This window comes from Neopsephotus bourkii, unplaced genomic scaffold (assembly GCF_033783945.1).
Source record: "Neopsephotus bourkii isolate Nb327-2 ecotype Australia unplaced genomic scaffold, CSIRO-AGI_Nbou_v1 NB_659, whole genome shotgun sequence".
Lineage (NCBI taxonomy): Eukaryota > Metazoa > Chordata > Aves > Psittaciformes > Psittacidae > Neopsephotus > Neopsephotus bourkii.
The window spans coordinates 8,749,395-8,764,642 of NW_026901158.1; the positions used below are offsets into that span (position 1 = coordinate 8,749,395).

The 15,248-nt window shown below is 42.7% G+C and overlaps 1 protein-coding gene across 6 annotated transcripts in view; it reads left to right on the forward strand.

Moving 5' to 3' along the window:
* The window catches only part of TNC (tenascin C), an 86,582-nt gene that overhangs the window by 56,978 nt on the left and 14,356 nt on the right, over positions 1-15,248 (forward strand). For 2 of the 6 annotated variants that reach the window (XM_061352944.1, XM_061352943.1), the window contains exons 11-13: positions 1,417-1,689; positions 3,611-3,883; positions 12,080-12,352. The exons of 1 other annotated variant lie outside the window; for it this stretch is intronic. In XM_061352944.1, the coding sequence (XP_061208928.1) occupies positions 1,417-1,689; positions 3,611-3,883; positions 12,080-12,352 (819 nt within the window). Of the gene's footprint in view, positions 1-1,416; positions 1,690-3,610; positions 3,884-4,938; positions 5,209-7,500; positions 7,777-10,375; positions 10,649-12,079; positions 12,353-15,248 lie in introns of all 6 variants that reach the window. 3 more of the 6 variants (XM_061352949.1, XM_061352945.1, XM_061352946.1) reach the window with 3 other exon arrangements.

Genomic DNA, 15,248 nt, shown 5'->3' on the forward strand with positions numbered 1-15,248 from the left:
TGAACATCACTGTTATTTCATAAACAATTTCTTCTTTCCAACAGGATGGGAAAAGCTCATAAAAACTTTTGTGTTCCTGAGTAGCTATTTACAATAGCAAATTACTATACATTAGTGAATCTCACTGCAGATAACTGATTGTGATCTGTGAGTGCTCCACCTCTGAAAATACAGCCCCAGCTACATATATAAGGCTATGCAGCAGTCATACAATAAGCACTCTTTTTTTACAAGGGGGTAGTTTGTATGAGTAACGTTGCTGAGTCTAAATTTCACTTATTCCAGGGCCACTTTATCTTCTGCCTCAAAATAAGCATGAAGCTTAATGCTGCAGTTTACAACTGACAAATCAGATCCATTTCCCTCCATGCATTATCTTATAAATTGTTAGGCATTCAGATTGGGATGATTCAGATGGATTCTGTTCTTGTTATACAGCTGATGTGTCAACAGCACAAATAAATAACTGCTAAAATGTCATCGAAAACAAAGCCCAATGCTAGAACATATAGGAAGTTTTTCCATGCAGAAAAATCCAGGTGTTACTCTGTCATTTTCCCGTATGACTGCTAATTTGAAGGAATCAGTTGTATTTTCTAACAGAGGACTTTCTATTCTTGCTGAGAATATGACCTCAACTTTCAGCTTTAACAACATCAGAGTTAGCTCTGATGGTTCCCAACTTCCTCTGCCACCCTTGTGGTGGCTTATGAGAATGTTCATTTCTATGAATGCAGATTTCAGTTTTAGGTTAATATCAGTAACTCTGAAAATCCAAAGCGCTCTGCCCCAGGAAGGTCTTGTGGACAGAATACTGTAATAAAAGGAAGACAAATCCATTAAACAAAAGATATGCAGACATGGAAGAATTTTCCCCTTCTTTATACTTTTGGATTAGAAATAGTTTGCAAGAGTAAATAACATCCTTCATGTGGCCATAACTAAATCATAAACACTCGAATTCCAACTGTTAAACTCAACATCTTCCTACCTTTATAACTGGGTACAGTATTCACTTCATAATGACAAACACTGTGTTGTTACTTGTGCAGTACAGTAGTTATAGTAACACTTACTGGTCTCATAGTGAGTTCTAATTAATGTCGGCAAGACACTTGCAGCTGTAAGATGTTCTAAAAGCTGCTTTCTGTAAGCAGTCTTTCATCATTAATGTTGTTATTATTTATTCTTGCAGTTCTTTTCTTGCAGTTCTTTTCTTACAGTTCTTTTGTGCCATGTCTCTGAAGAGATTTTACAAGTTATCTGAGGCAGCTGAGAATGTAAATGTGTGTGTGCGGGTGCATCTTTATGTCACTGATTATAAGTGACATTCTTTAACGTGAACATCATTAAATAATATGTCATCACCACCAGTTTGTAATGTGAGTAACTGATTGACTCTCTGTCCTTATTCAGAGGAGGAACCTGAGCTTGGAAAATTATCAGTATCAGAGACTGGCTGGGATGGTTTCCAGCTCACCTGGACAGCAGATGACGGGGCATATGAGAACTTTATCATTCAGGTGCAGGAGTCTGAGAATCCCGAAGAAACCCGGAATATCACAGTCCCAGGTGGACTGCGCTTTATGAATGTCACAGGCCTCAAGGCCAACACACCTTATAACATCACACTTCACGGTGTGATTCGAGGCTACAGGACCAAACCCCTTTCTGTTGAGACCATGACAGGTATCTTTTCAAGTCACTCAGCCAGCCTGGTGGCTCCCTTTCTCTGCAGACAGGAATGGGAGCCAGAGCTATTGCAACTGCTTGGCAAAGCTTGCTCGCTTTGCATGGGGAGCACTGAACTCATTAAAGCTTGGCTGAACATCTCTGGCATGGAAGACTTTTCTGGCATTGGTCAGACTTTCCAATAAGAGTCTCAGTGCCCCCATGGAGCCTTTCACTTTTAGGAATGCTTTCCCCCCCACACCTCTGAATGGCTTGTTTTGTTCCCTTTACTTGCTTTTTGCTGGTTGACACTAACAGCAAACCCCAACTCACTGTTGTACATGCTTGCAAAAGCCCAGGTTGCCTTTTAAAATTGCAAAAATCCATTCATTACAGCCCAGAGAGTTAAAACCTAAGATCAGGTCTAGTTTTTACCCTTTGGAAGCTACCTGTGAAATGATGCACTAGTTTCCGTGTAAGGACAAACTTAGGTGTATAGTTTGTGCATCTAACTCAATGCAAGGCCAGACACCTTCTGTAAGTTCTCATATAAGAAAGAACACAAATTAAGTCCTACCAAAAGCAGTAGCATGTAATAAGCCATATAAGGTTGTTAAACAGCCTGGTTGGTCTGAAAAATTTACAATGCAAGAAGACCAAGTTCATCAGAACTGCCTTGGCATAAAACTGACCTGAGACAAGGAAGGTAAGCCCCACATTATGAAAAGGTTGCATGGAACTAATCATAAGCCACAAAAATCATTTTCTGGCTGATACTGTGAAAGATGTCAGTTTGAAATGAGGGCTTATCTTGAGCTTTGTGAGGGGTAAACACATACCTCTGTCTACCCTGTATGGCTCAGTGGCTCTTCCTACAAATAATTTTTGCTGGACAATATCTGATGCCTCTGGGCTTGCTTACAGACCTTTGCAGCCTCCTGTGATTGAGAGATAGCCAGATATGGCTCATATTTGATTTCTCCCAGCACAGAAGGGGACAAAAGTACACAATAAGAACCGAACAGAGTTAAAACATGAAACGCAGTAGAGCTTGCTTGTTTCAATAATGCTTTAAGCAGCCTGGCTTAGGTAGAAATGTGTCTGGCACAAGGCACTCCCCTTGGGCTGTGTCCTGCTGCAGAAGTCCTGTGCTTTGAGAGTCTTGAGTGTGAGCTGGTAGCAGATTGCCCATTGAAAACTGACAAATGCGGCTAGACAAAGGAGGGTACAGGGACAAACAAGAGAACAGACATCATGGGTGTCCTGCCTAACTATGCAATGTGCTCTCCTCTTATTAACTTCATAAAAGCCGCAGAAGATGCCCTGCTGATGTTTTCCCTTCCCTTTCTGGGTCATGCTCAGCACCCGGCTTTTCAAAACTGTCCCTTCTGGGGACTTCCAATTGTCAGAAATTTCAGAGTCTTCCTGTGACATCCGAGGGATGTCTGCAGAGAGGAAGAAACCCCAAGGCAGCAATCACTGTTCTGCATTTTGGCCCCAGCTCCAAAATTGCATGCCAGCTTTCATAGGCTTAAGCTAAAAGGGAAAATAAAAAAGCAAACAAAACACAACCTTTTCCTTTGGATAAAGAAAGAGCTCTAGGTTTAGCTTCTAAAACTGGAAGCTGACTTTTCCAAATGCCCTGGGGGCATTCAGAAAAGTTATTCTGCATCTGCTTTCATGCTCAGACCTCGAAGACACACGGCTGCTCCTGGAGAAAAAGGGAAATAGCCATAGCTATTTCCTTATTTAACATGTTGAGATGCTTTTTGATTTCTTCCCCTTAGTAACTGTCTGCTTGTAGCAAGCTTTTACCCAAACCCTGTTCTCCAGCGGCAGCTGGGAGTGCTGCCAGTGCGAGCAGAGAGAAGCACAGTGTTTCTGAGCAGGAGGAGGTCCAGGGCTGTTCCTTTCTGACCTATGTTGTTTCCCTTCTCAGGAGTGCACCCAGAAGTTGGTGAGCTAACAGTTTCCGACATTACTCCTGAAAGCTTCAACCTTTCCTGGACAACCACCCATGGGGACTTCGACGTCTTTACTATTGAAATTATTGATTCTAACAGGTTGCTGGAGCCCATGGAGCTCAACATCTCAGGCAACTCAAGAACTGCTCATATCTCAGGGCTTTCCCCCAGCACTGATTTCATTGTCTACCTCTATGGGATCTCTCATGATTTCCGCACACAGGCAATAAGCGCTGCAGCTACAACAGGTATACAAAACTACCTCAATGCTAACTCTAACTCTTCCTTACAGGTTGTGCCCCTTTCCCTGCCCTCAACTACCCCATCAGTCTACCCATTACCAAATCCTCTACCTCACTGTTTGAAACCTTCTACGGAAGACCTGCCGGAGATATTTTGAACTGTGAATGTTAATCCACTATCCCATCCAGCAAAGTCAGTCAATCACATTATGATGCAATTTCATTCACACAATAAGTTCAAACATTCAGGTTGGGGCAACCTCTGCCACAGCAAAATACATTTGCCGAGAGCCAAGTGGGAGATGACGCATTGTGTTAGCCTTGCATCATGTGTTTGCGTCTGTCACCCACTAGTCCTCTCAGATAAACTGATTTCTAGGTACAGCTTTTATCCTGATTCTTTAAATAGACTTCAGGCACATTTCAGACTGTGGCAGCAGAATCCTATAAGGTAGATGCATTGCCTGAATTCAGCCTCAGAATTCAGGTTGCATTGAGTGAGAGACTGAAAGAGCCCATTTGTCTTGATATTGGTGAAAGAAACAGGAAGGCATTTAGCTCTTGGCACACTGCACATCTTCAGGTTTTACAGTTGGCAGTTTTTCTAAAAAGGTGGGGACGTGAAACATTCAATGTGCTCTAGGTAGTAAGAGTATGAAAGTGGAAGGAGAAGAGTAAACTACAGGAACAGAAGGTGCATTCTCATAGTAGGTAGATGATAGTTCATGTTGTGATCATTTAAGTTTTGCCTGCTTCTATGACAGTTTTTCCTAAGATCATGTCAATTTATCATAGCAATGGATGAATGTGGCCTGTGACATTTAGCAGAATAGCAAATTTCAGTGATCAGCTAATACAGAGTTCCAGTTTCCAGCATCAGCAGATAGGTTACATGGGCAGGGCTGCTGGGGTAATGGTATGAACAACACTGAGAAACACAAAGCTAGATGATCTTTGTGACCCATAGCTCATGTGTATTCAGACTTCTATATTACTTCATTTTGTTGCTTTGGGTTTTAATGATTGCAATACATTTCCATTTGTTTTTCTTTCCATAGTAGAGGAACTTCTCCTTAGCAAACTCAGTGTATCAAATGCTACCTCAGACAGCATGTCACTGACGTGGGAAGCGCAGGACAATGCCTTTGACCATTTTATTCTAGAAGTCAGAAACTCTGACTTTCCTTTGGACTCCCTGGTGCACACAGTGCCAGGGGGCTCCCGACGCTATGTAGTCACCAACCTCAAAGCTGCCACTAATTACACTGTCCAACTCCATGGTGTAATTGATGGGCAAGGTGGTCAGACCTTGACAGCACTGGCAACCACAGGTATTTCACCTTCCAGGTTTGCTTTTTGCTCTTCTTTCTTTTGCTGTCCACCGAACTGCTCTAAAACATGGCTCCAACTCATCATCCTGCCTTTGGTAAATTATAGGGAGATCACTATGAGGGGAAGCTGATAAATGCTGGGCTTGAGGGTGCTTACAAAAAGATCTGAGACAATGGAAAAGGCTGAAGAAGTGCCCCCAGCATTAAGGGAGCCAGTAGTAAACCATGGTTGGTTTCCTTATATATACACTTACCTGCAAGTTCTGTGTATATATAATTGACTTGCTCCAGAAGGTCAATGTTTTTCACAGGGTATCTTTGCACTTGATCTGGAAAAAAGTTCTTGCTTATTCCATCCTCACATGCTTTGTTGTGGATGGGAAGCCTACATGTCTTTATCAGCCTGGAGAGGCACCTGCATGCCATTTTTAATCTTCATTCTTAAACCCAAATGTCTTCCATGACATTTGCATCTCTTGTTGGAGTTTCATGCAGCATGTTAAATGACCAACCAGAACTGCATGGAGTGGTCTGATGTTCTGATGTTCTTCTCTGCCTGATATTTTCATGTGTTCCCAGCAGAGAGCAGGGCTCAAGAAGCAGCTTCACCCTTTCTTGATGGTCAGTCCACCACTGTCACTTGCATTGTTGCCTTTGAGTCTCTAAGACCTGTCCTGTTTTGCTGGATGTCAGAGCTTTTCCTGTTGTGACGGTGATTCCAGGACAGCAGGAGGTCACTAGGACTTGCCTTTTGCATGTAGTGTTCTTTGGAGTCTGGGTGTCTTGATGTGAACGTGCCTGACGGTATGTAAGCAGCATGTGAAGGAATGTGGCCATTTCAAGATGAGATTGGAAAGGACTGGTTTGCCCTCTCTGACCTGCATGCAGGACTGATGGCTCCATGCTTGATTTCACTGGGTTTTGCACCCAAGCCTGTTTGCTTTGGGGATATTTTCTCATCTCCTCCCCTGTCTTCAGAAGTACCATGCTTACATGGTGACATCCTCACTGTCAGCCATGAAGGCATTGATGGTCACTGGTTGATAGCATGATGACAGCATGTGTCCTTAACTGGGGCCACTTGTATTCACCTGTTCCAAGTCAACCCCAGAGAAGAAGGTGGACTATTTGAAAGTCTTGCAATGAGGGATGGGAGTAAAAGTTGGAACATCTCGCAGCAGTTCATGTTTTAGTTAAGAAAAGGATTTCATTCTGTCACTGTTCTCTCTGTCAGTGGGATACAGCTTTCTTACTTTTCCCCCAGCATGAATCACTTGCATCATTATTTTCCTGTATCTCACTGCATTTCCCAAGGTGTTCTTGGTTCATACTTGATTGGCAACAGGAAAAAGAGAAAATCAGCCCAGAGAGCAGACATGGGATTCTCTGACCCCTGACTGCTGGGTTGTGTTTGTGCTCTCTCTGGGCTTTAATGAATCTTTAATGATTTTATGCTGAATGAAATAGCTTTAAAGCAGGATGGGCAAGCAGGTCTCCCCCTTCTATAGCCTGAAGGCCAAGTTTGTCTCCTGGCAGGGGGGATATGTGATTCTGAATCTCCTATAGCAGACAAAGAAAGTCTTTGTTTCTTAAGGAAGTGCTCTGACCACTGAACAGTCAGGAAGGAGAGCAACAGCAGTGTGGTGGAGTTATTTTTGGTCAGTCTATTAGATATTCTCTGATTGTGCCTAATCAGAGGATGAGGAACACCTTATCTGTGGAGTCCAGAGAGGTTTTGGCCTGAGATTAGTGCTGAGATAATAGCTGTTAGGATTAAAACCCCTCATAAACTTCAGGGTCCAAATAGAAAATGCATGTACAGCTCCAAGCAACAGAAATGCTAAACAGAAACTGAACTGGGATTTCAAGGATGCCTGGTTTGGACTCACCTAATTCCTGCCTGAATCCTACTTTATCTACTTTGGAGTTGTTGTGGGTTTGTATTCCCATCAAATTCCTCATGTGGAGTTTCTGCAATTTCTATGGTTTTACCATTTTATCATAGGACTATATATTGCTGGTGCTTCTGTAAATCAGGCCCACATTTCATTAGGAAAATTGAGTTTATTTAAGAAAATTAAATGAAAAAATCAAATTCAGCACTAATTTCGGTGGCTTCTTTCCAAAACCTTACGAAACAGCTCTTGCAATGCTCCTTTTTTTATTCTTCAACCACTGCAAAACAGAGCTGATACATTCAGCCTTAGCTTTAAGTTTCTATAGATCCCCACTGCTATCCCCCGGCCCCGCGGAGTAACGCTGTGTCTTCACCTATGTTCCTTTCTCCTTCAGAGGCTGAGCCACAGCTGGGCACACTCACCCTCACAAACGTTACCCCCGACAGCTTCAACCTCTCATGGACCACGAGAGATGGGCCTTTTGCCAAGTTTGTTATACACATTAGAGATTCCTATGCAGCACATGAACCCCAGGAGCTCACGGTGTCAGGAGGTGCTCGCAGCGCTCACATCTCAGGCCTGCTAGATTACACTGGCTATGACATTAACATTAAGGGGACCACCAGTGCAGGTGTTCACACAGAGCCCCTCACTGCTTTTGTCATGACAGGTACCTGCTTAAAGGTTTGGAGTCTATTCATTGGCCCATAAAAATAGATATTCCAGCATGGATAAAAAGAAAGACTCTCTACAGCACTGAATATCTTGTCCAGCAACAATGGTTTTATTTGCAAACTTATGCAAGGATGGGTCAGACCAGTCATGTTGACCTTAAAAAAAAATACCCAGGAGGAATACAAGTTTAAAGAGCCCTCTGGAGTCATAGAACCATAGAATCATGGAATGGTTTGGGTTGGAAAGGACCTTAAGATCATCTAGTTCCAACCCCCTGCCATGTCTAATAACCATTTCCCATGTTTAACACTTTAACTCCCGAAGTTTGAGGGGGCAGTTTACCTAATAATGCAGCATTTAAGTCTGAAGGATCCAGAGGGGACTGGGTTTTAGAACAGCTCCTGCCCTGTGATGTTATAGAATCACAGAATGCTCTGTGTTGGAAAGGACCTTCAGGTCATCCAGTTCCAACCCCCTGCCACAGACAGGGATGCCTCACACTAGACTGTGTTGCCCAAGGCTCTGTTCAACCTGGCCTTGAACACTGCCAGGGATGAAGCATTTACCACTTCTCTGGGCAACCTGTGCAAGGGCCTCACCAACCCCACAGTAAAGAACTTCTTCCTTATCTCCAACCTGTACTTCCCCTGTTTCAGTTTGAACCCATCACCCCTTGTCATATCGCTACAGTCCCTGATGAAGAGTCCCTCTCCAGCATCCTTGTCACCTCAACACACCCTTTATGTCTGAATATTTTGGTCAGATTTGAGTGGGATGGGCTGTACATCACATGCCTCCTAGATGACCAAATAAATGCCACAGAGTTCATCTCCTATATGTATTATGTGGCCAGTATGTGCTACGAGGGCTTGTCACATAGACATAAGGATGCCCTAAATAGGATTAATGGAGAAACTGAGGCCTTATTCACCTCTCTTCACTAACATGCAGTTGGAAACACCAGTTACAGCAGCAGCATCCTCACAGCATCTGGGTCGTGGCTTCCTGTGAAAGGCAATATCCAGGATCATTTTCCTTAAGGCAAATGGTTGTTTTACACCAGCTCCAATCTGCTCCCTCCTGACAGTCAGTCACATAGCCAGAAGGAAACAACTGCTTTCAACCCCCTGTTTTTTTGGTCCACCAGAGCCCAAATGCTTCCTTGCTGAAAATAAACCATGGACACTGGTATTTGGAGAGGAAGCTTCCCACAGCTAGGTAAACAGCAGAAGGATGTGCCAGCAGTTCACATAAATCTGCTGGGCTTAGAGTGTTGGTGTCACTCAACACCTATCCCAGGAAAGTAATTTCAGCTTACTATTTGTTTACCCACCCTCCCAAAGACCTAACCAAAATGTTGAATCTTTGGGACAGCTTGATTAGAAGTAAGTAAGCTGCACAAACGACTCCAAATTGAGTAAATTTGAGCTGAATCTCTGGCACCCAAATGTGTAAACATCAAAACATAAGGACTTCCAAATTATAAAGCTTCAGGAGGGAATTTTCATGCCAAGTTCTAACAGAGCATCAATTTCAGCTGTTATGAAATGTCAAAACCAAACCCAAAACCCTTTCCCAGTGAAAGTTCAGTGTTTAACCAACTGGTATTTTCTTAAGTGACTGAGATATGAATGACTGGGAGATGGGATGAGTTTAGCTCCTGAGCCAACACATCAAGGTTTGATTAATAATGTAGAGAAATACTAGTAATGCCTTGGATTCAGGATCATGACCAGGGCTTAGCAGCGCCACTTGATCTTCCTATCTATCTTACTTGTCAGACTTCGAGTGAGCAAAATGCATCTTGTGAGAATTTGGCCTCTTTCTTTAACTTGATGGGAAAGTTTTGAGGAGCTGATCCCCAGCTTTGACAAACACCATGCTGATGGGAAACACAAAAACACAGCTCACTGGAATTTCTTGAAGTTGTCAACAGACCCCACTAGCAGCTGCCTGGGAAGCTCTTTGGACACGTTAGCTCTGTTCTGCCATCGTTAGCCCCTGCCCTTTGCCAGTGCAAACCCTGGCTTCTCTCCCATCCCCAGCAAAACCCAAAATATTTAGTGCTTGCACTGGCTATGACCCTAACTGATTAATGTCCTGCTTCTGGCAACTCTGACCCTTCCACCACTGAAATGAAAAGCTGGAGATATTCATGTGAAGTAGAGAGTTAAAAAAGCAAAATATAGGAACCGTGAATGCCAAAGTTGAGGCTTTGTCCCTAAAACACCAATGGTAGAGACAAGTGGAAGGAAATGAAAGCTTTATGCATAGCATTTCTAAGCCAGTTTTGGTTATAACTGTCTTGCAGTGCATGTGTAACAGAAGAAATGAGCTTATACAGTGAGCTTGGAAGGAATTTCAATAGAGCTTGCGAATTAATGGTGCAGAGACACCCTTGATGAAAATTTAGCATCTAACTTCTGGAGGCTCCATTGAAAATCCTGGTCTTGTGGTCCTGGCTATGCACTTGTATTAAATCCATACTTTGGGGGAAAATGTGATTTATGTTTGGTGAAATCTGTGACACTTTCTAATTTGTAATGTTTTTCGCTTCTTGTGTGTGTGTGTTTTTGCACCTTCCCTTCTTTCAGAGGCCATGCCACAAGTGGAAAACCTAACTGTCTCTGACATTAACCCTTATGGGTTCACAGTGTCGTGGATGGCATCGGAGAATGCCTTTGACAACTTTCTAGTAGTCGTGGTGGATTCTGGCAAGCTGCTGGACCCACAGGAGTTCCTCCTTACGGGAGCCCAGCGGCAACTGAAGCTTAAAGGCCTTATAACTGGCATTGGCTATGAGGTTATGCTTTATGGTTTTGCCAAGGGGCACCAAACAAAGCCCCTAAGCACTGTGGCTGTTACAGGTATTTTAATGTGAACAAATCGTTCTCTTCCACCCTTTTTTTCTTGCTTTTCTTCTCACATGGAAGATGTCTCATGCAACCCATTTGCAAAGCAAACCTTGGCTTTTGCATCCTTTTCTGCATCATGGCTACACATAACTCCTTGTGATTGATAGGTTCACCAATGAAATTCTGTTCCTTTTAACTCGATGTTTCCCTTTTCCCTTTACGAGGTATCCTGTAGAGGCGCATGAAGTGGGTTGAGGGGTGAAAGTTCCCGGTGTGATCATGCAGGTTCTTCTAACTGGAGTCTTTAAAGATAAAGGGTTGCATGTGGGAGCTCGTCTTGTTAATAGCTACTGGGCACATCAGCATTCTCCTACTTGCAACCATCAGGACCTTCAGAAAGAGTCATGGATTTCTTGCCCGTGGCCTCCTTTCTATCACTCTCTGTGTGGGTTCCACCCAAAGACCATCAATGTGTGATCAGTGCCACCTTTAAGGTTGGCTGGCATTCTCTCTCCAGAAGCTCATGTGCTCACCTTCATCATAGCTGCTGTTTTCAGTAGCATTTGAGCTTTCTTGAACAATCATTTCAGACCTATTCTCTAGCCCCATAACCATCCAATCTCGTCTGCATGACACTGTCTATGCAGTAGTAAAGCTGGGGGTTACCTCATTGGAGGATCTTCTGTAGAAGAAAGAAGTGCTTTGGAGATGCTGTAAGACAGTAACGACTCCAGTAGCATTTATCTAGGTAATGATGCTTGACCATACCGCACTAAAGATATTTTGCAGGTAATGAATAGCTTACAGCTCCTGGGATCCTCTTGAATGGGTTCTTTCATTAGACAGTCTTGCATTTGGATTTAAGTGTGTGGTTTAAGGGATATGAGTTTTTGATTCCCCTTGCTGCTTCGGCATTTGTTTAATATTGAAGGGTCCATCTGCTCTGAAGCATCACAGATGCCAGAAGTGCATGAAAAAAGGGGTTTGCATGAAGCAAAAGACTCTTTGAAGTTGCTTCTGTATTGTCCTCCTAACAGAGAGAGATCTGACAACATTCAGACATGCCTTCTATAACAAGATCTTGGGTTTATTATACATGAAGGTTTCACAGAGGTAGCAAGGGAGAAATGCACCTGAAACTTACTATTAGCATGTGTAACTTTGCATGTCAGAGGCAAATGGTGTATGTCCATGCACTGGGTTTGCTGTTAGAGTGGAAGTTTGAATGAGCCTGCACACACTCACAAGTATCTTCTTCAGTATGTGTGTAACGCTAACAGTCTTTTTACTTGTTTTTTTTTTTCAATAGCTGGCAGATTGTTTCCCTTTCTTTGAGCTGTGGTTGGATTCTTGCAGTGTGCTACAGCCAGATCTTAAAGAGGTCTCTAATGAACTGATTAAAAAGTCATTTCTTTTCCCTACTGTTATCTTCTCCTTTTTTAGAAGCAGAACCCGAGGTCGACAACCTTCTGGTTTCAGATGCTACTCCAGATGGCTTCCGTCTGTCCTGGACTGCAGATGATGGGGTTTTCACCAGTTTTGTTCTCAAAATCAGGGATACCAAAAGGAAATCTGATCCACTGGAACTAATAGTACCAGGCCATGAGCGCACCCAGGATATAACAGGGCTGAAAGAGGGTACTGAATATGAGATTGAGCTCTATGGACTTAGCAGTGGACGACGTTCCCAACCCATAAATGCAGTAGCAACCACAGGTATTGTCTTTGTAGTAGGAAAAACATAACAAGTTCCTGCCTGTTTCTTTCAGCATCTCCTTTTCATAGCCTGCTTGAGCTGTTACAAATTGTCTCCTGCATGTCCCTTATCCAAGTTACTGGTTGAGTGTGGTGTAGTTAGTTGTAATCAGTCATCTCAGATTCCTTAGCTTCATCACTGTCTACTTAATGTGGTTTGATTTGATTACTTTTCAATATGGTTTGATTTAATTACTTTTATGATCTGGAATTAGGTAACAGATTATAGCAATTACAGCACAGGCTTTAAGGGACAAAAATATTGTCTCTGTATCAGCCTTTTTCTGTGATTCCTGACACTAATTACGTATCAGCACTGCACAACACTTTACGTCCTTAGAAAAGAGGTATTACAAAATGAATATACCAGAGCTATTAAGAAGTTTATTGATAGCTTGATCAGCAAAGGAGTAAGCACCATTAACTTAGATCTTAACAGGAGCAACATGTGCTTGATAATCCAGAATCAACTTGAGTTTCTTGCAGAATCAAAGCTTTGAACTCCCTCAGCAGAAGTTGCTATATATTCTCCTTCTTGTCTGTCAGAAACCCTGATGGGAATGAAGAAACATTGTAAACATAATTGTAAATGGCTTCTGTTTTAAGTTAGCCTAAGCCTATTTGTGCTCCTGAAAAACCTCCACCAGAGCAGAGCTTCATATTCTCAGTGTCAGGGAGAAGGATATTTTTGCTTTTGTAATGGGAATATTTTTTTCTTCCTTTATTTTTCTGTGAATACATGTGGATACTAGGCAAGTAAAAAGTTCTCAAGGCTTAGATTGAATTCTTTAGCTTAATTACACAAAATTCATAATTTGAAGCATTTGTTATTTTTGAACTAAGCTTTTCTTTTTGTTTCTCCCACCAAAATCGTGGTTTCATTTGGAAACATTTAAATCCAAAGCAAATGAAGCACATTCACTCTCTTAAAAATGCTCATCTGCTATGAAAGCACAGTAGTTTCAAGTCTACCTAATTTCATGGGGGGAATGAGAAAGGACCAGGTGAGTTCAGTGTGTGAGGAAGCCAAGAGAAATGCATAAAAGAGGCATTTGCCCAGTTGCAGCAGTGTACTCCAGACAACAGTAACTCAGCACTGAACAGCTTTTCCTGAAACACCATGGACTCATGATTCACTCTAATGTCTGTGGTGCCAGTTGTTAGCATGGAAAAGTGCATTTCTCACCAGCTCTACTGATTGCCATCACATCCCTTGAATAAACAACAAGGGCATGTTTAACCTCACCCGGACACTTACATGAAGCAGAACATGCATCCATCACAAGCCACCATTCTCCGGGCTCATGTGGGTTGTCTCATAATGGAGAGGGATGTTTAAAGTCAGCTGCACTTGTTAGCAACATGTCCCCATTTTCACTGACTTCCAGAATATTTATGGTAAACCACTAAGAGTTCCCATTTTCCTCATGACTACATTCTTCACTTCTTTCAGGGAGATTTAGCACACGTCACCTACTGAAACCAATAGCCCAGAAGATGTCTGTCAGATACAAATAGCCTGTGGATAATTGTTAATAGAGCTGGAGCCACAGAAATCCAGCTAAGTAATTTGAATCGCAGGTTACACCATGTTGGGAAGCTGGGACACTGAGACACCTAACTAATTTCTGTTCTTAGGAGTGGCTTATTACACAAATATATGTGTATTTATAGCATGTCCAGTCTGGTGGCAAATATTTCTGTCCCTGAAAGGTGTAGCTCACCCAGGCTTATATTCAGCCTTGCCTTATTCTTGCCTGTGTACAAGTTACAAAGAATCAATTGGTTAGAAAGTCTTCAGGTTTAGTAGAGGAGATAGTAAAATAACAGTTGGAACAAAGCTAGCAAATGGAGCAGCAAACCTAAACCAGACACTACCTGGAAATGAAGGCAGAAGCAGAATGTAGATTGAAAATCCTTCTCTGTACTTACCACTCCAGCTTCTCCATTTTTCCCCACCTGGGCATGTGCCCTTGTACACACAGATGTTGTCTTCAGGGATCAGGTTCAAGCAATCTTCCCACACCATCACAAGTAGTTCTTCCTCCATTGTTTACTTATATGTGAATACGCATACAAGTGAACAGGAGTTTCACCCCAGATCCTGATGACTACATTGTTAAAGGTTATCTTATTTGGGCTGATGATGGTACCCTACTCTGCATTTATCTGTTATTTTACCCTCATTGCTTCTGCTGTGGTTGAAATCATCAGTTATAAAAACACTATAGTGCAAGGCAGCATCATGCAGATCTGCCTGGCTCAAGGGAGTTTGTCCACTGCTGCTTTCAGAGGGACAGTCGATGTCTTTTGGAAATTCATGTGTATAATGTTTGCTAAGATGCAGTTCAGCCCTCACTGGGGACCCCAACCTGGCTATGTGCCACTTCGTGTCCTTGGTAGGAAATGTGGGTCTTATGCTGCTGCTTTCCTCTTCTTCTAATGGTGTTCTGCCACACCATGAAGTATTTTCCAGCTGAGAGGATCACCAAATACTCCACATGTTCTTTATACATGATAAAAGTCACCTGATGCTTCCTGTTGCTTAGGAGAACACACTCCTATAGCCTGTTAGGAATGGGAGAACAAGCTCCTGGAAAAAAATCCCCAAAGAATAGCAGCTACTCAGATTTCATGGGTGCTTCAGCAACCTCACAAGGAAGTTCTCTGTCTCTCATACAGCTGATGGGGAATGATGTTGGAGGGTAATACCCATTACCTGTGTCTGCCCAACAGATGAACTGGGGTTTTGTGAGTGACAAGACAGAAGCATGCTGGACATTTTTATGCCTGCTTAATTTTGGCTTTCAGGTACCTCCAGAAGATGGTTTCATTTGCTGATGTTTAACTTACCTGT